This window comes from Peromyscus californicus, unplaced genomic scaffold (genome assembly GCF_007827085.1).
Source record: "Peromyscus californicus insignis strain IS unplaced genomic scaffold, ASM782708v3 Scaffold_5__1_contigs__length_169319896, whole genome shotgun sequence".
NCBI classification, from domain to species: Eukaryota; Metazoa; Chordata; class Mammalia; order Rodentia; family Cricetidae; genus Peromyscus; species Peromyscus californicus.
In genome coordinates this window covers 125688069-125712167 of record NW_026294573.1, presented here as the reverse complement: position 1 = coordinate 125712167, position 24099 = coordinate 125688069, and the positions used below count along the sequence as shown (strand labels likewise).

At 38.7% G+C, this 24099-nt stretch overlaps 1 protein-coding gene across 4 annotated transcripts in view; it reads right to left on the bottom strand.

Moving 5' to 3' along the window:
- Ythdf3 (YTH N6-methyladenosine RNA binding protein F3) overlaps nt 1–23421 on the bottom strand; it is a 33934-nt gene extending 10513 nt beyond the window's left edge. For 2 of the 4 annotated variants that reach the window (XM_052718848.1, XM_052718847.1), the window contains exons 1-3: nt 19556–19701; nt 17158–17243; nt 1743–3341 (exon numbers count right to left, since the gene is read on the bottom strand). In XM_052718848.1, coding sequence (XP_052574808.1) covers nt 1743–3341; nt 17158–17243; nt 19556–19613 — 1743 coding nt within the window. In that variant the 5' untranslated portion in view covers nt 19614–19701. Of the gene's footprint in view, nt 1–1742; nt 3342–17157; nt 17244–19555; nt 19702–22835; nt 22861–23275 lie in introns of those variants that run through there. The other 2 variants (XM_052718849.1, XM_052718850.1) reach the window with 2 other exon arrangements.
- Nucleotides 23422–24099: the final 678 nt, after the last annotated feature.

Sequence of the window (24099 nt, the reverse complement as noted above, 5' to 3'; positions counted from 1 at the left end):
GCTGGCTCACCTATTTTTTATTCTGATAATCATGTTTTAAGTTTTCAGAAACACTTTTGAGTATTCTGCTCCAATCATGTAGGAATAGGAATCCCTCCTACAAGACAAATTTTTTTACATGTAGATTTGCGCCTTTCCTGGAACTCGCTTTGGAGACCAGGCTGGCCTCGAACTCACAGAGATCTGCCTGGCTCTGCCTCCCAAGTGCTGGGATTAAAGGCGTGCGCCTGCGCCACCACCGCCCGGCCCCCTGGCAACTTCTGATCCTATTATTTCTCTCACTTCCCACATTTAACTAGGGGAAAACTCTATTTAGCAATTCATTTGAACAGCTCTGAATCACCCCAAAGCCAAGTTTCCAACAGTTCAGCACAGCAAAGACTGGCACCAGAATCACCTAGGGTGCTTGTCAGAAATGTAACTGAAGTCCTTACCAAATCCATAAAGTATGTTTTACAAACACTCCAATAAATACTTCTGAGCCTTCAGGTTTGGAAACTACTACAGATCCTTATCTCAACAAAATTCACCAGAGTGCTCATTCAATGTTAGCTGAAGCCATTTCCTCTTCTGCACACATGTAAGAAGCCATGATATACTTGAGATCATACATCGAAATGAATCACTGCTGTTTTCATGAAGACAGAAGTGTGTGCCTTAACATTAAGTTTCCCACAAATATGTCCACAGTGAATGTATTTACTCTTGCCTGTTTTCAAAAGAACCTTAAATGTACTTTTTATGGAAAAAACCATTCATTTCCTACCCTCCCCATTCTCTTTACATCTAAAATCAGGCCCCCAAATTGATGTTTAGTTCTGAAGAGACAGCAACTCAAGCCTGTCTTACCTTGGGACCACATTCCAGTCGAATGCAAATATATGTAAATTCAGAAAGTCTCCCTGAGTCTCACAGAAAGTGTTAACATGAGAAAATCAAATACTACAGATCTAATTCTAAAGGTCATGACCTTCGAATCTCCTGTGGTGGTATTTTACTTGTACTGAAATGTGATTTTAATTGTATGTTAATAAATAAAGTTGTCTGGGGGTCAGAGCTATTAGAGCCATAGCAAGTGCATGGCGGCGGCGCACGCCTTTAAGGACCTGGAGGGCGGTACATTCAGGCAGTGATGAGGCAGTCACATGTTTGGGTTTACAACCAATGAGAAGGCAGAACAGCTAGACTATATAAAGACACACACAGGAAGTAGGTCCCCTTTTCGGAGAGCTCTCTTGACTGAAGAGGATCCCTGAATCAGGAAGGGTGAGGCTCTTAGCTCTGACCTCTTGGCTTTCTTCTCTGAATCGGCTCTGTGTTTCTTATTTAATAAGACCGTTGGTTACATCTACAATCTCCCTTCCTAATTCTTGCTCTATTTTGTTACACATTTTGGTCCTATAAAATATATACTATAGTTTTACATAAAACACACACACACACACACACACACACACACACACACACACCACCTTTCTCATAAAACAAAGCAATAGCAAACATTTATTTGAAAATAGTGCTCTAAATTTTAAATGTATTTTCTCATAAAACTAACATTTAAGAACAGTGACTAGAAGGGCTGTGGATTTGAGGTAGTTTAGAGTTATGTTTCTTAAGCTTTTGATTTCTCTCAGAATAAAGTGCATAAACTATAATATTAAGAGGTATAAAAAGGATGCCATTCCATGCACTCCACCCATGAGGATGAATCCTCACACAAAAATGACTGGATTCTTACTTACCCTTCGCATGGCTTCCTCCTCCTCTTGACGCTTTTCATAATGTGCAAAGTCATCAAAGATTGAGGTGGTATGCTTGAAAGTAGCAATTATTTTAAGCACTTGCTTTGCTTTTTCTAGGGGTACTTCTTGAGTGTCCCTTGAATTGGTTACTGGTTTGTTGTCATTATTTTCTAAGCGAATATGTCGTAATTGGTTATTGGGAACATCTTTGACAAAGATCCATTTAACTTCAAATTTACCCTTCCACTTATCCTGAGACCAGACACCAGCATATGCATTATAGTCCACAACAGACTTCATTTCAGCCACTCCACAAAAATGTCCACTGCCATTCACACTGAAGAGTAAATAGAGTGGGCCTTTACCATTCAGAGAACGGTAAGCTGCATCCAAACGCTTATTACCATGCTCGGTACTACACCAGATAGAGTACTTGATAGAACGATGGATATCATCCTCAGAATAGCTCTTAATTATAAACACACGTCCATTCTTCAGGTTCCAATCAAAGTCTTTGGGATTATAGTTGTTTATGGCCTTTAGTTTTTCCAGCACTGGATGCACCTCTACACTAGAAGGTGAAGCACTAACAGGTACAACACCTAAACCAAAGTTTTCACTGCCCGCTCCATTGTTCTGGTTGAAGCCGGTTCCCCTATTCCGAGGAGCTACCCAGCGATTCTGCAGCTGTGGCTGTTGAGACTGCACTTGGTGAGGCTGAGCCTGTGGCTGAGGTCCTTGTTGCTGCTGTGGTTGTGGTGGCTGAGGCTGCTGTTGAGGCAGTTGGCTTTGCACCAATGGTGGTGGTTGAATTAATGGCTGAGGCTGCTGGATTATAGTTTGAGGAGGCAGAACTGGTTGGGTTGGTGGAGCCTTTACTACTGACCCCTTTTCATCCCAAGTTCCAATATTCATGTTGTGTTTTATAGGAGGTGGTGGCACAGCAGAACCCCCAATTCCCACATTGCCCTTGGGTTTAAGTTTCGGTTGAGGTTTGGCAGGCTTTCTGGCAATAGCAGCCCAAGAAGTTGGTTTAGGTGCTGCACTGCTCACAGGGGGCACATTATTGGTTGCAATGCTAGTCATACCACTGCTGCTCAAGGCTGTACCTACAGTTTTTGTCACTGCAGCCGTCAGGTCACCACCAATTTTCAGTCCTGTCATGCCTTGCTCAATACTACTAATGCCAGGCACCTTACTCAAAGTATCATTGCCAAATCCAGCCTGTCCATCAGTAATAGCTCTCCCAAGAGAACTAGGTGGATAGCCATAACTGCTACTATAAGCAGAATTTTGTGTTGATTGTCCCTGAGATCCACTTGTCCCCCATGTAGAGAAATCAGCATTACCAGGAAAAAAGTTAAATCCATGTTGACCAAGAAATGGAGGGGTATTTCCTAATGCCCCTGGTTGACTAAAAACACCATCTGGTATGTAATGATGTTCTCCATTACTCATTTGTCCATAGGTTGTCAGATACGGCATTGGCTGGTCTCCAGCCGTGGACCATGCTGCTTCTCCAAGAGAATATGGAAATCCAATGGATGGAGCATAGTAACTAGGCATATATGGATCTGACATTGGTGGATAGCTGTTATTCTGCAAAACAGAAAACCACAATCAGTAGTGAAATGTTCACTTAAAGGGAAAAGAGAAAAAGGTTAGATGAAAAACTGAGAGCAGTTTTAGGTAAATGGAAAAGAGATGTATTTGTTCCACACAATTAAAATTCCAAATCAATATTATCAGCAGAAATATTACAGATGAGTACCATCACCCTTAAGACAGTCTTGCTGCCCAGCTGGCCTCAATCTTACAATCCTCCTGTTTCTGCTAAGTGCTAGGATTATGTGCCACCATGTCAGCAGTGAATAATTTTAAAATATTAAAAATTATAGCATTTTTAGGCAGAAGGTATAGGAGTAAAATAAAGATTGGGTTTTTGTCCCAGTTTTAAAATTCTGAAATTTCTACAAAATGCTAATAAGCTTTATAGGCACTAAATTATAATGTACACACTAGACTTAAACAAATCCGGAATGTATGTCAAATAGAGGAATTAAACTGGAATCTTTATGATGGAATCAAGTTTGGCCACTTAAACTTTGTACTTAAGAAAAAACAAAATGTAGAAATGCTGTATCTGAGAAGAAAATAAAAATCAAGATTATGCTTACACCATGAAACACAATTAACTGTTTTACTCTCCTCTATTTTTAAAACGAAATACAATAAAATATCCTCTTTATCTTATTGCTGCTCCCAGAAGTCACAGATTTTTTAAAAGAAAATCCCATTGCCAATCAGGGAGACTCCAGAGGCCCTCAAAACAATACAGGCTATTGCTATAGCTCTTTGGTTGCCCACCAGAACTAGATGGTAAGACCCCACTACTGAAGAGACTATACACTTTTAGTTGCAGTAATCAAGAAATCAAGAGGGAAATAAATTAGAAGCTTTCTCTCTTCCTCTCTGCTTGACAGCTTTCATAGGTGTCAGAAGACACTGGATCTTACGGGAGAAAAGGCATTAAGTGTGCAACCATCTGTGGACCTTTCAAGCTACAATACCAACCTGCCAAGCAAGAAGCACTCAATGGTGCAATACTGGCATGACTGTTATGAGGGGTAACCAACAGCTTGCTGCTTGGGTAGATTTTAGGTCTGCACCACAGCAAGAATTTATATGTAGTACTGTAAACCTGGTCAAAAGACCACGGCAGGGGAGGTCATAGACCCTAAAGAGGAACCTACTATTGTTCCTTTTCTAAATGGATATGGTGTCAAAATGTTTATACTCATAAATTAATAATGCTTTCAGCATTGGTCAGAGAAGCTTGTATGCAGCAGGTGGCAGTTAACACAGGGAATTCCTAACTGGTCCAAGTGCTAAGAAGTGAAGCGAGCTTAGCACTAAATGGGTTATCTGTATCACCCTCTTTAAGGCTCAGAGAATACTATGAACAGGCAATGCAGAGAGTCTAATAGCCAGAGGATAAAAAATACTGGGAAAAAGTTATCTTCTAGACATGGTATAGCTGTTATACTTAGGAACTCTCAGAAACAGTGGCTATCTAAACAAGAGCTGCACAAGACTTAGGCCCAGAGCATTATATCATGTATGGGGAAGGGACCATTCACAAGGCCTCATAACTCTCAAAAGGAGTTATAGGAAGATAATGGCTGCTGGGGGAGAGGAATCCTCTACCCAAGCTCATGCAAGCAACTCTAAATGAAGTAGGTCTTACACACAAAAGGACATGAAAGGAGGGGAGCTTGTTAAGAGGAGACTGGATAGGAGAGGAAGGGGATAAGAAGATAACAGGGGGAAATATCCTCAAAGTAGTGTGTGTGTGTGTGTGTGTGTGTGTGTGTGTACACGCATACACAAGAGAAGAAGAGAGAACAAAAGAATGATTGGAAAAGAATAAATTTTTTTAAATCTTGGCTTAAGGATATGATACTAAGAAATCCATTACTTTTATGCTGTTCACTACTTACCAAATTCTGACTACCCATTTAAAACGTGAGACAAGGTCTTGCTATGTGTATGTTGCCAAAGCTGGCTTCTAACTCTTTATGCTCTCAGACTGGCCTCAATACCATGATTTTCCCTTCACCCCTTAAGTGCTGAGACAATAGCTATGCTTTTAACTTTATGGATCAGAAATTTTTCACTACAGAAACAGCAATTTTTTCATTACTACAATAAAAAAAAATCAAACTTCAGTTTGCATATTAAATAACTGTACATTTAAATTTTCCCAAAATTAAAAACAGCAAGTTTTACTAATGAGAAAAACACCCCAAACTGTTACAAATCAATATAAAAAAAACTCTAAAATTTCCCTAAAAATAAGGTATTTCCCCAAAAATGTCTTTAAGGCAGATCTTTGCCTCTTAATATGTTTTTCTAGACCCAACCCCCCAGTCTCACAACAGCTCTACAACAAAACACCTTCAAAAGCAGCCTTCTCTGCCTCCCCACCTCTCCTCCGACAAAATCATCTCTGGTAGATCTCACAAATTTTCCCCTTCTAACCTCTCCCTCCTAAAATGTTCCCCTCTGAATCCCACCCCCTACTTTACCCAATAGGCACCTCCTGCTAACCCAAAGGCCACTCCTGCCAGGAAAGCTGACTTTCACCTCTCTTTCTGCTCCTCCAGATCCAATCCCCCACTCTCATCTCCAGCTCTGTAACGACCTGCTGCAGTCTCCCTTTCCTCTGATTCCATTCCCAAAGGATCACAAAATATCTACTCCTCCAACCTTCCTTACCCCAACTCATCCAATTATCCCAGCTTCCAACACCAACAAGCATTTCCTGGGAACACAACTGAGCAGGCAAAGAAACAGAAAATTTCCTACCAAGCAACACGCAGGTATCACCACACTCTCCTAAAATCCAGAAAGGAAACAGAAACCAAGGGAACAAAACACCCACCCAACAAAGACAAAACCAGATATCAGCACCAGATAGATCTGTAATCATCCCAATAGCAGATGCCTAGATGCCAGGGTAAAAACACAATTACAGTCAGGAAAATACGTCTTCACTAGAGCCCAGAACCCTACCACAGCAGACCCTAAATATTCCAACACAGCTGAAAAAAAGAACTCAAAATAGCCGATGTGACTAGGAATAGAAGTCCTTAAAGGAGAAATGAATAAATCTCTTTTAAAAAATCCAGGAAAACAATAACAAACAGAAAGAAAGAAATAAAACTGTTCAAGACCTGAAAATGGAAAGAGAGTAAAGAAAACCCAAACTGAGGGAATTCTGGAAATGAAAAATTTAGGGATTTGAATAGAACTACAAATGCAAGCTTCACCAACAGAATACAAGAGCTGGAACACAGAATCTCAGGCATTAAGGTATGGCAGAAAAAAATGGATACATTAGTCAAAACATATATTAAATCTAAAAAACTCCTTCCTAACACAAAACATCCAGGAAATCTGGACACCATGCAAAGACCAAATCTAAGAAAAATAGGAAGACTAAGAAGAAGAAACCCAGCTAAAAGGAACAGAAAATATTTTCAACAAAATCTAGTTTCCTAACCTAAAGGAAGTGATGTCTATAAAGGTATAAGCATACAGAACACCAAATAGAGTAGGCCAGAAAAAAAAAGCCCCCTCAGCACATAATCATCAAAACACTAAACATACAGAACAAAGAAATAAACCTATTAGAATTGCACCTAACTTCTTAATGAAGCCTCTAAAAGCCAGAGGACCTGGACAGATGTGCTGCAGACTCTTAAGAAACCAGAGGCCAGCCTAGACTATTATGCCCAGCAAAACTTTCAATTACCATGGGTGGAGGAAATAAGATATTCCATGATAAAGCCAAATTTTAGTAGTACTTATCAACAAATCTAGCACTACAGAAGGTACTAGAAGGAAAACTCCAAGCTAAGGACGCTAACTACAACCATGAAAACACAGGAAATAATCTCAGACTAGCAAAATCAAAAGGGAAACTCCTCCACCACCAACAACAAAAACAAGAATAAGAAAATAACTAGAATCAACAACCATTTGTCATTAATCTCTCTCAATATCAATGAACTGATATCCCCCAATAAAAAGACACACACTAACAGAATGGATGAAAAACAGGATACAACCTCCTGCTGCATCCAAGAAACACACCTGAACACCAAGGACAGACACTACCTCAGAGTAAAGCATTGGGATATACCAAGATATATCAAGAAAATGGACCTGAGAGTCAAGCTGGTGTAGTCATTTTAGTATCTTACAAAATAGACTTCAAACCAAAACTAATCAAAAAAGATAGGAAAGGACACTACATACTCAATGGAAAAAAACCACCAAGATGGCATTTGAATTCTTAACATACATACCCTAAACACAAGAGCACCCAAATCTGTAAAAGAAGCACAACCAGAGCTTAAATCACATATTGACCCTCACACATTGATGTTGGGAGACTTTAATACCCCACTCTCACTAATGGACAGGTCATCCAGACAAAAAGTAGAGAAATGCTGGAGCTGACAGACTTTCTAAACCAAATGAACCTAACAGATATCTACAGAACATTTCACCCAAACTCAAAAGAATATACCTTCTTTTCTGCACCTTATAGAGCTTACTGCAAAATTGACCACATACTCAGATACAAAGCAAGTCTCAACAGATTCAAGAACATCGAAATGACCCCCTGCATCCTATCAGACTACCATGGATTAAAGCTGGATTTCAATAACAGAAACAAAAGTCTATAAACTCATGGAAACTAAACAACTCTCTACTAAAGGAAAAAATGGATCAAAACAGAAAAAAGAAATTAAAGACTTTCTAGAATTGAATGAAAATGAATACACAACATAGTCAAACTTTTGGGACACAATGAAAGGAAAGTTCATAGCACTAAATGCCTAGGGTTTTTTTTTTTTTTTTTTTTTGGTTTTTTTGAGACAGGGTTTCTTTGTGTAGCTTTGCGCCTTTCCTGGAACTCGCTTTGGAGACCAGGCTGGCCTCGAACTCACAGAGATCTGCCTGGCTCTGCCTCCCAAGTGCTGGGATTAAAAGCGTACGCCACCACCGCCCGGCGCCTAGGTTTAAAAAAAAAAAAAAAAAGTGGAGAGATTGTAGCCAGAAGTTTTCTGTGTCCCGCAGCTGCTCAGTCCCAAATAAACACACAGAGGCTTATTATTAATTACAAACTGTTTGGTCTATGGCTCAGGCATATTGCTAGCTAGCTCTGACATCTTAAATTAACCATTCCTATTAATCTATATTTTGCCACGTGGTCATGGCGTTACCAGTCTGCTGGCATCTTGTTCTTTGGGCAGCTGGATGGTGTCTCCTGACTCTGCCCTTCTTCTCCCTGTCTCTGCTTGGATTTCCCTCCTGGCTCTATCCTACCTTACCATAGGCCAAAGCAGCTGTATTTATTAACCAATGGGAGCAACATATAATCACAGAGTACAGAAAGACTGTCCCACAGAGCAAGAGATCTCATACTAGCAACTTAACAGAGCACCAAAAGCTCTAGAACAAATGAAATCACACCCAAAAGGAGAAGACTGTTAGATATTCTCAAACCCAGGGCTGAAATCAATAAAACAGAAACATACAAAGAGAAAAATAAAGAATCAAAGAGACAAAGAGTTGGTTCTTTGAGAAAATTAGTTAAGACTGACAAACTTACCCTGATAAAATTTTGTTTCTCATAAAATTAGAAAAAGGGGGGGTTATAACAACAGACACCAAGAAAATTTAGAGAATCACAAGGACACACTTTAAAAAGGCACCACTTACCAAAGTTAAATCAAGATCAGGTAAACACTGGTACAGAGAAAAATGTTCTGAACAGAATTAGCACAGGCAGTAAAACTAACCATTAGTAAACAGTACCTCATGAAACTGATGAGCTTCTGCATAGCAAAGGACACTGTTAATAGGACAAAATGGCAGCCTACAGAATGGGAAAGATTTTACCAACTCCACAGCTGAGAGAGCACTAATACCCAAAGTATATAAAGAACTCATGAAACTAGATATCAAAACAAATAATTCAATTAAAAAATGGGGAATAGATATATACAAAGAATTCTCAATAGAGCAATCTCAAATGGCTGAGAAACACTTAAAAGTAATGTTCAACATCCTTAGCCATCAGCAAAATGCAACTCAAAACTACTTTGAGTTTCCATCTTATACCTGTCAGAATGGCTAAGATCAGTAACACAAGTGACAGCTCATGCTGGCAAAGATGTGGATCAAGGGGAACACTCCCCCACTGCTGGTGGGAGTGCAAACTTGTACAGCCCTCATGGAAATCAATAAGGCAGTTCCTCAAAAAGTTGAGAAATGATCTACCTCAAGATCCACCATACCACTCTTAGGCACATACTGAAAAGATGCTCCAGCACACCACAAGAACATTTGCTCAAGTACGTTCACTGCTGCTCTATTCATAATAGCCAGAAACTGGAAATGACCTAGACATCCCTCAACAAAAGAATAAATAGAGAAAATGTGGTATATTTATACAAGGAGTATTACTCAGCTGTTAAAATAAAATGACATCATGCAGTTTGCACGCAACTGGGTGGAACTAGAAAAAAAAGATCACCAAGTGAGGTAACCTAGAACAAAAAAGATAAATATAGTGTATTGACTTATATATAGATATTAGTCATTAAATAAGCAATAATCAAGCTACAATCCATAGACCCAGCGAGGTTAGGTATAGACAAAGGGTCCAGAGGGAACATACCTCCCTAAAGGTAGAAACAGGATGGATTTTATGGGTAGACTGGGGGGTGAGGGTAGAATGGGAGGATCAGTTGGTGAGGGGAAGGGGATATGGGGCTGAGGGAGAGAATGTAGGGAAAGACAGCTAGAACTGAGGGGCATTTGAGAAGAGGTAGGGAAACCTAGTGCAGTGGAAACTTCCTAAAATATATTAAGCCAATTCTAATGAAGTTTCCAAATAATGAAGACAGAGTCCCAACTGGCCATCTCTTGTCACCACAAAGTTTCCAATACCAGGACTGGGTTTCATCCAATTGAGTTGTTGGCCATAAGGGTCCCATGGAAATCCCCAAACAACCCAGGCTGTTGCCAAGACAATAGGTTGCTCTCCACAAACTAACAACAAGGCCCCATTGATGAAGACAACACCCACACAACTCACTGAACATAGAAAGGCGAGCTGGTGCCTACATAGAACCTTAACCCTTATGTTCCAGGGTCTTTGGTATGGAAAGATACTCTCCAGGCTACCAAAAGTGAAACGTAAACACCAAACCAGCCACAAAACTTTACAATCTTTCTGCCTGAAAAATATGCTAGGGCAATTGTGGAACAAAGCTTGTGGGAGTAACCAACGAATGTTTGAGTTAAGGCCTACTCCATAAGCTGGAACCCATACTTGACACTGCTTAGGTAACCAAGAACCAGAGACTAGATAGCCCAGAGACCAAAGGTAAAACCAAACACTACTAGTCTAAGCAACAACAACAAAAAGTAACAATAAAATGACTCCTATGATAGTATGCTATACTCATAGATCGATGCCTTATTCAGCCATCATCAGGGAGGTGTCTGTCTTCCTGTAGCAGATGGGAACAAATACCCACAGCCAGACATAATGCATAGAGAGAGACCTTGGAACACACAGTCCTAAATGGTATGTCTCCATCAATTCTCTCCCCTCAGAGCTCAGGGAACCCCAAGGAAGAGTAGATGGAAAGAGTATGGGAGCCAGTGGTGATTGAAGACAAAAGAACAAGGCCTTCTAAATCAACTAAGCAAGGCTCCTATCAACTCAAGAGACTGAAGCAGCATGCACAGGGCCTAAATGGGTCCTCTGCATATAAATTAAAGCTTTCACTTTAGTATTTTTATGGGATTCCTAAGTGTGTGACCGAGTGGGTCTTTGATTCTTGTGCCTTCTCTTGGAGCTCTTTTCCTTCTGCTGGTTTCTTGTCCAACTTCAATATAATGATTTTGTTTTCTCTTATTATATTTTATATTGCTAAAAAAAAAATAAAATGTTTTCTTAGAAAGACACATCAATAAAAAAGGAAATGTCTTTGAAGTGATTCCCTGATTCTCATCAGAGTCTCTATAGATGAAAAATAAATAAATACATTTAATGACAGATTTCTCAGTCTTTATGTTCGATATCTGAAGCTCAGAACAAAGTTTTAGGATTTGTAAAATCATGAAAGGTGGGGGGGAAAAAACCTACCTCATCAGTCAGTAGTTTCTCTCAGGGGTCAGTACCATTGATCTTTCACTTATATAGAAAGATATAAAGTCCAAGATCTTATATTAAAAGCTGGGGGACATTGTTCAATGGCATAGCACTAACTAGAGTACAAGAGGCCCTGGTGCTCAAGTCCTAACCCCACAAAAAGAAATGCCAATATAAACTTATCACAGTAACATCGCAGATACTATCTGGAACAAATTTCCAGTTTTTTAAAGAGCTTATTATTGAAAACTTAGATATTTTAGTACTACTATGTCGTCTGTCCCTCCCTCCCTCCCCCAACCCCACGCCCCACCCCCCGCGCCTCTCTCTCTCTCTCTCTCTCTCTCTCTCTCTCTCTCTCTCTCTCTCTCTCCACACACACACACACACACACACACACACACACACACACACACACACTAAGTGAGTGGGGGTAGACTGTAGACTGACTGACCTTTTATCACAAAGAAAACCAACGAGGACAAAAAGAAATAGAAGAGGTAAAGGAATGTGTGTAAATGGGAAAGCAGAACAGAAAGGGGGGAAAGGAAAAAACAGGAGGAAAACAATGAGAACAGAATATAGTGACACCAATGTACAAGAAAGTCAAAGCATGATAAATATAGTTACTATCTAGTGCATTCCAAAACACGTAATAGTAAAAGTTTCAAGTGTCCACAGCATAAAGAAATTGTTAGAACTATTTAAGGTATAGTTTAACTACCTTGATATAATCATTCCATGTTATATATCCATGAATCATAACCTTATAAATATGTGTAACTCTAAACATCTGATTCATGTAAGAAAAAAATCCTCAAAATGTCCCTGGAGGTCAATACAAAATTAAACTCAAGAACTGAAATTTTTTAATGAAAGATGGTCTATATTTGGACACTGGCTTCGGTCACAGGTGCACTTGGATTTTGCACCTTTTATATAAATTTTACTTCTAAAAGAAAACTAAAATATTTTAGAATACTTATAAATGAGAATGCTGATCCACTTAAAAATAAATTATAAAAGTCTGTAACATTTTTAAATGAATAAAAAAAATTTTAAACAAGACATAAGATTCAATTTTAAAACAAGAGAAGGAGGTTGAACCTAAGAAGAGTTGAGGGACGAAGCTAAAAAACGATAAAAAAAATCCTACGAAATTCTCAGAGAATATAAATATTTATTAAAAAGAAAAACATTAAGAAATTGAGATGTTGCCCAGGCAGTGGTAGTACACACCTTTAATCCCAGCACTCAAGAGGCAGGCAGATCTCTGAGTTCGAGGCCAGCCTGATCTACAGAAGAAGTTCCAGGACAGCCAGGGAAACATGGTGAGACCCTGTCTCAGAAAATGAACAGGTAAACAAAAAAAGTACCTTAAGTACTTCAAAGACTGACTCCCAATTTCCAAGCCCAGAATTGTAGCACGCTTCTATGATCCTAATACATGTGGAAACTGATGGGTTCAGAGCCAAGCCTAATGTGAGCTACATATACCACCAAACCCAATCTCAAACACACACACACAAAAAGCTCTCCTGATTCTGGAATTAATGAATGGGTTAGTGATTTTCACTGTATCTATAATGATAATATTTACTCTCTTCTATTGTTCATTGCAAAAACTGAGATTTTTGCAATGCAATGCAGTGCAAAAGCACTGTCAAGGCAATAATCTCAGTACCTGGGAGACTAAGGCAGGAGAGTCTTAAGGTTAAAGCCAGCCAGGGCTATATAGTGAGAGTGTCAAAACACAATCATAAAATTGTTAAATATAATAAAATCTGTGTTTCATCAACTGTAATTCTTCATTCTGTAATTCTACCAAATATCCTAACACATTCATCAACTTAATATATATTTCATGAATCCCTTGTCCTTCTAGATACCATCACACCAGTGACTAGAAATAGAAAGATAAAGAATTCATTCTTTGTACTGGAGCACTCCACAATACAGCAACAAGAACTAACCCTCCAACTTAACTGGTATTATACTCAGGTATAGAAAGTAAAACAAAACACATCAGCAAATAACTAACTCAGAAATATAATACTTCATGGGGTGATGACTCTGAGGCTTTTCATAAAAAACATGCATGACAAATACAAAGATTAGGGTAATTTTTTTTTTTAAGAAATCAAGAAAACATTTGCATCTCCAGAAAATAAGTCTTATTTAACAAGGATGGGCAATGTTAACTAAAGAGGAGATCACGTATACAAGTCATTTTAAATGCACTCATATGACAAATATAACCACTTCTATGAAACTGTAGTAGTGATTTTATGTGGGCTTTATTTTTTGTTTTGATTTTTAGGAGACAATCTTGCTATGCAGTGCAGGCTAAACTCAACTTCACTATGTATCCCAGTCAGCCTTAAATTTGAGATCCTCTTGCCTCTTCCTAAGTGCTAAGTACACCATCACATCTGGCAGGTAATTTTTTTTTAGTTAGTATTGACAATCACACAATCAGACAAGTCTGTGGCTTGGTAGTTACTGAAACGCCAGTGGAAAAATCACATCAATGGCACATGATGCCAAAACAGAATAAAACTCAAATGTAATTATTTTCCCAAGCCTCCACTGGAAAAGCACAGGGGCTGGCTGAATGACTTAGGATTCCACTTGATTTGTGGTACGTATATATACCCCTCTTCTAGTAATGTACATATGTACACACTCCTCTCCAATCAATTCAATCAGAAACCTCAGAGCCCACCCACAGGGGCCTACATGAAGATATCTCTCTGAACAAGGGGACAAGTTTTTACTCTAACAATTAAACTCAGAAAGTTTGTATTCAAAAGTATTCTCAATGCATTCTAGTCTGAAGATCAGAGGATGGATCCAGCCAGGGTTGGTTTGGTGTACATGAACAGTAAAACAAAACTGCATCTTTTTAGGAATTATACTCTAAATCCACTTTATTCCTCTGTATATGACTAAAATTAGATGTACATGGGAAGGAATATGCACAATGGAAAAATTATTTGATTGACCTAATCTATCAATCAAAATAGAGAACCATTCAAACTACAACCTTAGCAATCAGCCCATCTTTCCTTTAGACCTCCTGAAGAGAGAACTCAGGCAGCAACTTGAGGCCTTGAATATTTTCACTCACGTGGCTGGCTGCTCCCTTGAAGTATATGCTAAATTTTCCTACCGCTTTGCCTTAAATGAAATTTCCTTGCTACTTTTACAAATCAGTGTGGGTTTTAATTTCTCTGAATAAATGGCCAAGAATCTGGAAACACAAAACGCCAACACTGACCACAGGTAACATCAGTATTCCAACTTCCTCTTTAAATGTATTTGCAAGTTACATGGCATCTTCAACAAAAAGGCAGCTGAAACACGAAACCTGGACTCAAGGAATCAATGATCTGTTTCCTTCCTCCTTTACAAAATAAAACACTATAAAATGGAAGAAGTATGCTGCCAGAGGAGTAAAGCCAACAACATTTTTAGCACAATCCTAGAGTTAGCTGCTATGAATTAGATCTAAGCATATAAAACAATTTAAATCAGTCAAAAGTATTAAAACACCTTTCCCACCAGATGATTCATCTTTGTTATTTAAAACTTTTGAAATTGCACAGAGATTAATTTTAAAAACACATTTAAAAATGCGTAGAGCTGGAGAGGTGGCTCAGCAGTTAAGAGCCTTCCTGTTCTTCCTGTCCCAGAACCCAGCTTGGACAACTCACAACTTACAAATCCCAGGTCCAGAAGATCCAACACCCTCTTGTGGCCTCTGCAGGACCCACATACACACATGCAACTTATAATCACACACATACACATAAAAATAAATCTTAACAAGAACCTCACAATTTATCAAGTTGAATTTTAACTGAATAACTACTTTAGTTAGATCAGCACTGCAAGGAACTAATTCATTAAATATTTGAATATTTGCACAACTTTATAAAGTCTGTCAATCACGATTACTTGAGATATTCCAGCAATATATTCAGTTTCCAGTAAACTGACAATACTCGAGTTATTTTAATTTTATAGTTCAGCTAAGAAATTCTGAATTATTTAAAACCTTATTTATATAACTTACCTTTAAGATTTTAGACAAATTTCCACTTTTTTCTGTACAATAAACCTAGTTTCCAACATTCTAAATTGTTATTGCTCTTAAAATGCAAGTCTTGTTAGAAGGAATCATTTTTGGTACTGTGGAAAGGCAAATGCTGACTTTTTTTCTACTCCTTCCTGCCAAGCATTCACAAATTCTACCACTTGTTTTCATTCCTCCTCACTTATTTATTCCTCTCCAATGTATGCTAAGAATCTGAGCCAGCACACAAAGGAAAGCGGATAAAGAGAAATGACCAACAGGTAGATGAGGCTGAGCAAAGCCATCACTTCTAGAAGCTACAAATCAAGTCTACATTCCACAAAGCAGAAACTTTTTGTTCAAATTGCTAACTGCGCAGTTCAATGAGAACACTTAGTGCCTTTTCCTCTTATACTTTTAAAAACCTAGGTTAAAGTTTCAGAGTACATTTTTCATATATCTTTTTACAAGTGAAAGAAACAGCACTAGAAACTTCATTCCAGAATATTCTCATGAACTGGTAGAGGCTGAAATTGTGTTTTCAAAATTTGATTCAACCAATGACACAAATTTAACAATAAACATGACAGCAAAAATTTTGTCTAAATACCAAATACCATTCTGCTTCTTAGCATTTAAATTATCCTTATAAACAACTTCTCAGAAGCTACTAGGGGCTAGGCATGTAGCTTAATTGTGGAACATGACTTAGCATATACTACATCATAGATTCCAATCCCAGAATTGGGAGGGGGAGCACTAATGATATGTATTAAATCTCCATGTCCACAATAAAAAAGTATTTATAAAATCCTTAATTCTATTCTCTAGTACTGCAAAATGAAAAACTGCAGTAACTTAAATTCATGTCTTAAAAGAAAATACATTTAACTAAAGTTATAAAACACAAACTAATTCTTATCTAGTAAAACTTTCCAGTAAATTAAGTTTAATTTGCTTTAGTTAAAAATACATGGCTGTACTGGGCGATAGTAGACCACTCCTTTAATCCCAGCACTTGGGAAGCAGAGGCAGATGGATTTCTGAGTTCAAGGCCAGCCTGATGGGCAAAGTGAGTTTCAGGACAGGCAAGGCTACATAGAGAAACCCTGTCTTGAGAAAAAAAAAAAAAAAGAGGAAAAGAAAAAACAAGCAAACAAAAAAAAAAAAAAAGAAAGAAAGAAAGAAAGGAACATGGCTGCAAAAGTAAAAGATTAAACTACCTTAATATTAAAAAATTCTAAGGGGTTAGGGATTTAGCTCAGTGGTAGAGTGCTTGCCTACCAAGCACAAGGTCCTGGGTTTGGTCCTCAGCTCAAACAAAACAAAACAAACAAACAAACAAAAAATCTAAGCATAATATATAAAAATGATGTTCATCTTTAAATAAGTTAGAACCCCATTCAGTTACCTATAATCTCAAAAGTAGTCTCCTATGCCATAAACCTGCAAGTGTTATTTACCACACATAGGCAAACTACATGGATTAATTCACATTATATTAGTCTTGTATTCAATTCGATGTCTATTTGGAAAAATCAGCAAAACCTAATAGAAGTTTAACTTCTTAAAATCTTAATTTACAAAAAACTTACCTGATTTGTCTGGCTACTTAAGTATGGCTCAAAATCATCATCATTTACAGCATCTTTTTGATGAATCGAACCATTTTGTACTGAAACTAAAAAACATACTTGTATTAGAAATGTAATCCTTATAAAATTTATAGCACAATCTAACATTTAAAAAATTTTTCAAGTCAACTCCGAAAAAAATAATCCTGAATTCCTTGCTGTTTTAAGAACCCTCTTAAGGATAACCTTTAGAAATAAATATTTAATGTGTGCCACAGAAAACTTAAAAATCCTGTGATTCATAAGTCCAACATTATATAAGCCAGATCTATACACCCCCCCCAATCAAAATCTTAAATACCCCAATTTCAACATTGTAGTGAACAAAGAAACACAGAAATGTTGGAAAGGGCTTCCTAAAATTTTGTGTGACTTTAAAATAACTTTAAGTAATGATGCAGACAATATATTTGAACATGTGACCTAACTTTGTAAAAGTCTAATAATCTGATAAAGGTAAGAATTTTTTTCTTACCAAAACTGGGTCTTCCTATGTTACCCAGGCTAACCTTGAATTCTCAATCCTCCCACTTCAGCTTGTGAAGCAATGGGCACACAGGCATGTATACAGCATCAGGCCCAGCCTTCTAGTAACCAGTTATGACCTAAAGTTCCAGTAATTACTTAAATGTCTCGAGTCAAAGTGGTTAAAATTCATGATTATGAAAAATCTAGAAAGGACTGGTCTGATGCCACATACTGGTTATCACAACACTTGAGAAGCAGAAGCAAAAGGATCGTAAGGTTAAAAACCAGTGTGGACTATGGCCTTATGTTGTTTTGGTTTGGTTTTTGTCAGTACTGGGGGTGCCAACCCAGGCCCAGTGTATGCTATTTACGTACTCTAGTTCAAATATGTAAGACTGATTCTCTAATTCATGTGTGTGCACATACCTCGATTCCCAAAGGCTAACTGAGGGTAACAACTCACTGGTGAAGCTAACATGCACTGAGGCTTTGAATTCAAATCCAAACACCAATAAATAAGACTTTCACATGAAAGTAAAACAATTAAGACACCAAAGATGATGATGATTACTCATGAAACACATGAGAAAACAAATTAGAGGATAAATCAGAATGTCACACTAGTTCAAAAGCTATTTCATAAACACTGTAAAAAATACATTTGTAGTCAAGAAAAAAATATATTTGGACACTGTCCTAGCAGTGACTGAGTACAACATATAAAGCCACCTCCTGGATTTCAATTTCAGGTCTACTACCAAGGAGGCTGGTGGTCTCCATTTGAGCTCACTAATCTGATGACTATTCAGGTTATTCAGTGCCTACTTCATTTCATCTTCGTATTAAATGACCATATTCAATTATCTTTATTAATACTGAATACTGCAACACCCCAAATAAAACTAAAATTTTTCTGAACCAGAAAAACAGACAAAGGTTACTGGGATAATATCTGATATGGTATCAATATTTATTATTGGAACATGAAATGAAAAAAAAAAAGCAATTTCTGAGGGATATCAATCTCTTAGAACTACTGCTCAAAACTATAATATCACAAAGTAGTGCCAACTAATGTGGGGTTAATTTTATCCAGAGCATCATCAACTCTAATTTTGCCCTAAGTGTACATCTCCTAAAATGTAATGTTAGTGAGCAGTGGCTTATAAGCAAAGATCTGTAAAATCCCTTCATTCTTTCCATCCAGTGATGATCAGGGATGGCTCAAAAAGTAAAGCTACTCTGAACATGAAGCCTTCAAAGCTGATCTCTGACCCAAAGATCAAATGGATCTTGACTCCACTTATAAGATTTAACTTATTTCATAAGGTCTTCGTTAGAGCTAGACTTAAGCTAAATGTGCCCCAGAATTAAAATCTGTTGTCACCACTAACAAAGTAAAAAGGAGGGTGCCACAGGATATACCCAATGCCATCTGAGGGCTGAGGTAACCACTGCAGTCCCAGTCTGCTACACCTGTGCTTCCCACTGGTTTGACTATTCCTTTCTCAACAGCGGCGATGCACCATCTTTTACTTCTTGAAGAACAAAAATAAATAAATAAATAAAAGTTTCTTACTTCTGGACTACTAAACTGGTATGCCTATCAGCCAGTATCTAAAACAATCATTTCTATCTCTTGCATCCACTAGTTCTAATCCATACTGCTATATAATCAAAAAATTATGCACTAAAAGGCTCCTAATAAGATATTAACTGTTTCTTTAATTTCAGAAGCGTATTTTTCTTAAAATAACTGTTTTTTTGTTGATCATTGTTTAAGGGCAATCTAATGTCTTGGAGACTGAAAGTCACTGAACAGTTAATGAAATCTAAGCCACTTCTATATTGTGTAAAAGTTCTTCAGGGGAAAAAAGAACAGATGACTTACATGATTCTTCGCCTGTTTCCTCTGCCCTATGAAGCAAAGTCAAATCAAGATAGAACATGGGCCTTAGAAGCCAGGTGATTCTCTGCTCTGGTCCTGACTACATCAAGTTAGGAAAGTCAACAGATGTGTGCATCATGTTTTCCCACCTACAAAAACAGCGACAATACCATATACCCTCTATGTCCTTACAGGAATGTTGTGAGGATTAATAATATGAAGCCAAATAATGATAGTATGGTGCTTTGAAATCATTTCTTGGGGGGACAGAGAGAAGGGATACAACATAATATTGCCAAAATATACTACTTTTCTGAAGCATTCAAACAACCAACTTCAACCTAATTCTTTTAAACTGCAGTTGTATAAAATGGTGGACATGTCCCTCCTACAGAAGGAAAGAGGAGGAGAAAGAAAACCGATTTCCACGTGTTGCTTACTTATATAAACTTAAGGGACAAAAGAAAGGAGGAAGGCCCAAGAGGACATCCGACACACAAATGAAAACACAGCAAGCAAAGTTCTTATTAATAAAGAAAATTATGGGCCAACAAATAAATAATTATCCTTAAATTTTAACTATCCTTTGGTGCTATCTTGCCAAGTATAACAAGCAATTCCGACATTTTATATAGGAAAAAAATTTTAGTTAAAAAAAGAAAATAAAAATGTAAAAATAAGTAAACCAAAAAATTATAGGGATTATATTTCAGAAGCTTTTTTGTCTTCCCAAACAGACTGAACAGAACTCCTTTTTGTTCCTTTACTACAATAAGCCTGAAGGATATGCTTGAAAACTCTGCAGAAAAACAGACACTAAGGCCAGGTGTTAGGCCAACAACATCAGCTAAAGGTAACTCAAAAAAGAAACACAGCATCTCAGAAATCATACTACGTCAACTAGTTTCAAAATTTTTTTTTCTTTTCTTTTTTTTTTTTTTTTTTTTTTTTTTTTGGTTTTTCGAGACAGGGTTTCTCTGTGTAGCTTTGCGCCTTTCCTGGAACTCACTTGGTAGTCCAGGCAGTTTCAAAATTTTAACTGATACCAACTTCTTAGAACATAAAGTTCTTAAGCTCTGAATTCAAAATTACTAACCGTATCTTTACAGTTGTAAAGCAGGAAGAAGTTGTACTTTCTACTTGATAATAGTATACAGACTTACTATAAGACAATTTCACTAATTAAAATTAAGTCAGCTAAGGCAGAAGCTTTTCTCAAACACACAAAAGCTCCTACCGCCACTTGCTAGTCACCTTGACTTGGCCTGTAAAGTATTTATAAGCTTACTATGGTTTCTATCATTTTAAATCAACTTACATGATTTTAAATATACCAATACTTTTGGACCAGTAGCTTTTCTTCTCCTCCTCAAAAGAGGATAAAAAATAATTCAACAAATAGCAACTAGAGCAATAAGCTATTATAATTACAATAATCCTAATAATAATAGTCACTGGCTTTTTTTGTTTATAGAAGAGAAATTTAACAAAAAGGTACAATATGCTCAGCAAACTTAGTAAATCAGTAGCTATATGTAGTATTAGAACCCAGGACTTTAAGAAATCCCAGTCTCATCCTAGGATAAAATTATAAACTGAACAAAAAGAGTAAAAGAAAAACTGGGAGAATAAAGAACTATCCCAAAACCACAATGTGTATGTGTATCTAAATATTAAATCAGAAGTGATACTAATAATTAAAAATTCTCATATAAAAAATTTAGTCACCAGGTAATGCAGTCTGTGGCTCGCTTCTATCTGTAAGGTGATTTATAAATAAGTGATGTATAACAACAAAGAAGTCATTTGGCAAAATGAAGTGATTCTTGAGTAAACCTAACTTTGATAATATAGGACAAGCTTACAATACCCAATCTAGATGGTCTATATTTCTATATAAAAAAAAAAAACTTCACGGAAGTCACTTACCTTAAAACAGGTAACACAAAGCACCTAGCACTTCAAATAGCCTTGCAAAGTGCCATTCCCCATAGTTCTAGGATAAAATAGTTTACACTAGGCAATAATGACCATAGATTTCACAGATGGTCAGATAAGCCAAAAAAGAAAAAGAAATTCCTTTTAAATTTGCAAATGTTTAATAACTAATTTTAAATTAACCTCTAATTCTGAAGTTTATAATTATAACTGAAATTCTATGAATTAAAAATTCCTAAATATTTATATGCTGAAAGAAAACATCATTAATTAAAATAAAGCAGTAAGTTTGTTACCTACACACTACAATGCATCTGGTATATACAAATTCTTATATAAAATGTAGCACAACATGAAGGAAATTATTTTGCGAAGAACACAATTATTTTCTAATTAACCAGCATCTCAACATAAAAACCCCAAGGAAAAAAATTAAAATCATCAATAGAAACACAAAACTTACAACTAAAGGGCTATTATAGATCTTATTTTCTAAGCAGTATTTGATTACTGGGGGGTAAAAACAGGAAGTGTAATTGTATTTAGTGTCATTTCCGGCACTACAAAACGTTATAAATACATAGTTCATTGTAATGTTCTTTAATTGGCACCATCCCAAGAAAGGAGTTATTGTTCTACACTAATATCACATGATTTATGTCATAATGTTTCAATCAGCTGACTACTTAGCTCCACAGGCATAAATACAAGCTACATTTATGTTTTAAATGCCTTACTTTTAGTGGTAGTTTTTAAATAGTAAATCATATAATACTAGCAATAACTGCACAAATAGTTTCCTTCTCGGGCTTTTGTAAGATACCAGATTGAGACACACCTTGCAATCAGGGCTATACAGTAAGATTACATACTTGCTGTTAGGAGTTCTGTACTGTTGCTGCCTCTTTGCAAGCAACTTCTATGGAATCAGTGATTAACTGTATGATTCTCATTAATGGGACATAGAACACCATGAGAATTTCAAGTTTAAATGTAAACCAGACATTTCAAACAGAATGTTCACTTTAAAAACGTACTTAACTATACACAAATGCAGAAAATTGTGTGACCTAAGTTATGTAACGAAGAGAAAACAGAAAACTAAAGAAATACCATTACGTTAATTGAAATACAACCAAGACAGCTGTTTATTCTTGCAGTACCTCGGTTTCTACAAACGTAGCTTCAAACCCAGAAACTACCTAAATGTTGGCTGTCTCAGCTGCGATGGATGTTTTCCTAACCTTTACTATTTAAGAAGAAGAGCAAAAACAAGAAAGAAACCTCTCGCCGTTTAAAAATAACATCCAGGCAACCTCTAAGAAAAAAAAAACAAACAACTCACCTTTGTTTCCTTGCCCTTTAGGTCTCTGGAGCAAGACGAAAGATGTGGTGAAGTGGGGTGGGGGGAGGAGAGGAAAGAAAAGTGTGTTAATCAGAGACATTCTCGGAGACAAGTTATTCCGAACAATCCGCGTAGGAGTGAACCCCACCAGCTCCTCCGCAGCCTGTTGGCCTCCCGCCGCCCCTCCGCATCGCCTCCAGCGCCCGCCTGCTCGGGGCCCCGCCGCGGCCGCCGGGACATCCGGCCCTCGGAGCGGTCCCGGGCCCCGGCCGCAGGCTCAGCCGCCCAGCGCGCACGCCGGACCTGGGCGGCAGCCCCGACCCCCGGCAGCCGCGGCGCCGTTACAGGGCCGGCCAGCGGCGGCCGGAGGAGCCGCGCCGGCCGCGAGGGTGGAGCTCTGCGGCTCGGGCCTTCGCCGAGCCCGGGCCCTGCTCCCTCACCTGATCCACGCTAGTGGCTGACATTCTTCACCGCAACCCGAGAGGAGGAGCCGCCGCTGCCGCTGCCGCCGCCGCCGCCGCCGCCGCCGCCTGGGCCTCTCCGCGAGCACTCACAGCAGCTGCCGCCCTCGCGAAGCTCTGCTCCAGCCGCCGCCGCCGCCGCCGCCGATCGCGGGGACTCGGGAAAGCGGGCTCGCGCTCGGGAATCGCGGAAGGGGGCCCGAGCTCGCCGCCTGCACGCTGCTCGTCCCCGCTCGCCCTCCGCTCCTCGGGCCCACAATGGCGGACAAGCTCCCGAGCCCCACTTCCGCTCCGGGCCGCCCTGACCTTCCGCTATCCAGTCTGACGTCCACGCACACCTCGCAGTTCCTCCCCCACTCCCGCCACAGACCCTGGCTCCGCCCTCGCCTCGCACGTCATCTGAGCGGGTGGGGGGAAGAGGAGGGGGAGGACCAGCGGGACGCATGCGTGGGACGGAACGCGTCGGGGTCGGGCGGCGTCGGCCTTGGGGCTCCAGCACCGGAACGCAGCGCGAGGTGACCCGGGCATCCTCCGGTGCCGATCCCGCAAAGCCAGCGCGGGGTCCGGGACCACGAGCTCAGTCGCCACTTTGTGCCTCTCGGCTCGCGTCCGTTTGGTTTTTGTGAATAAAGTAGCCTTCCGGGAGAGAAACAGTTGCAAGACTGCCGCCCCACGCCTCACGCCCCGACAACACAATAATAATGTTAAAATTCCACTAGAAACTAGTAGTTACTTTCTTACCAGTTGGCAAAACACAAAGGAGGTCGGTCCATTTGTACTTTTGACATTTTTATTGAATTCCC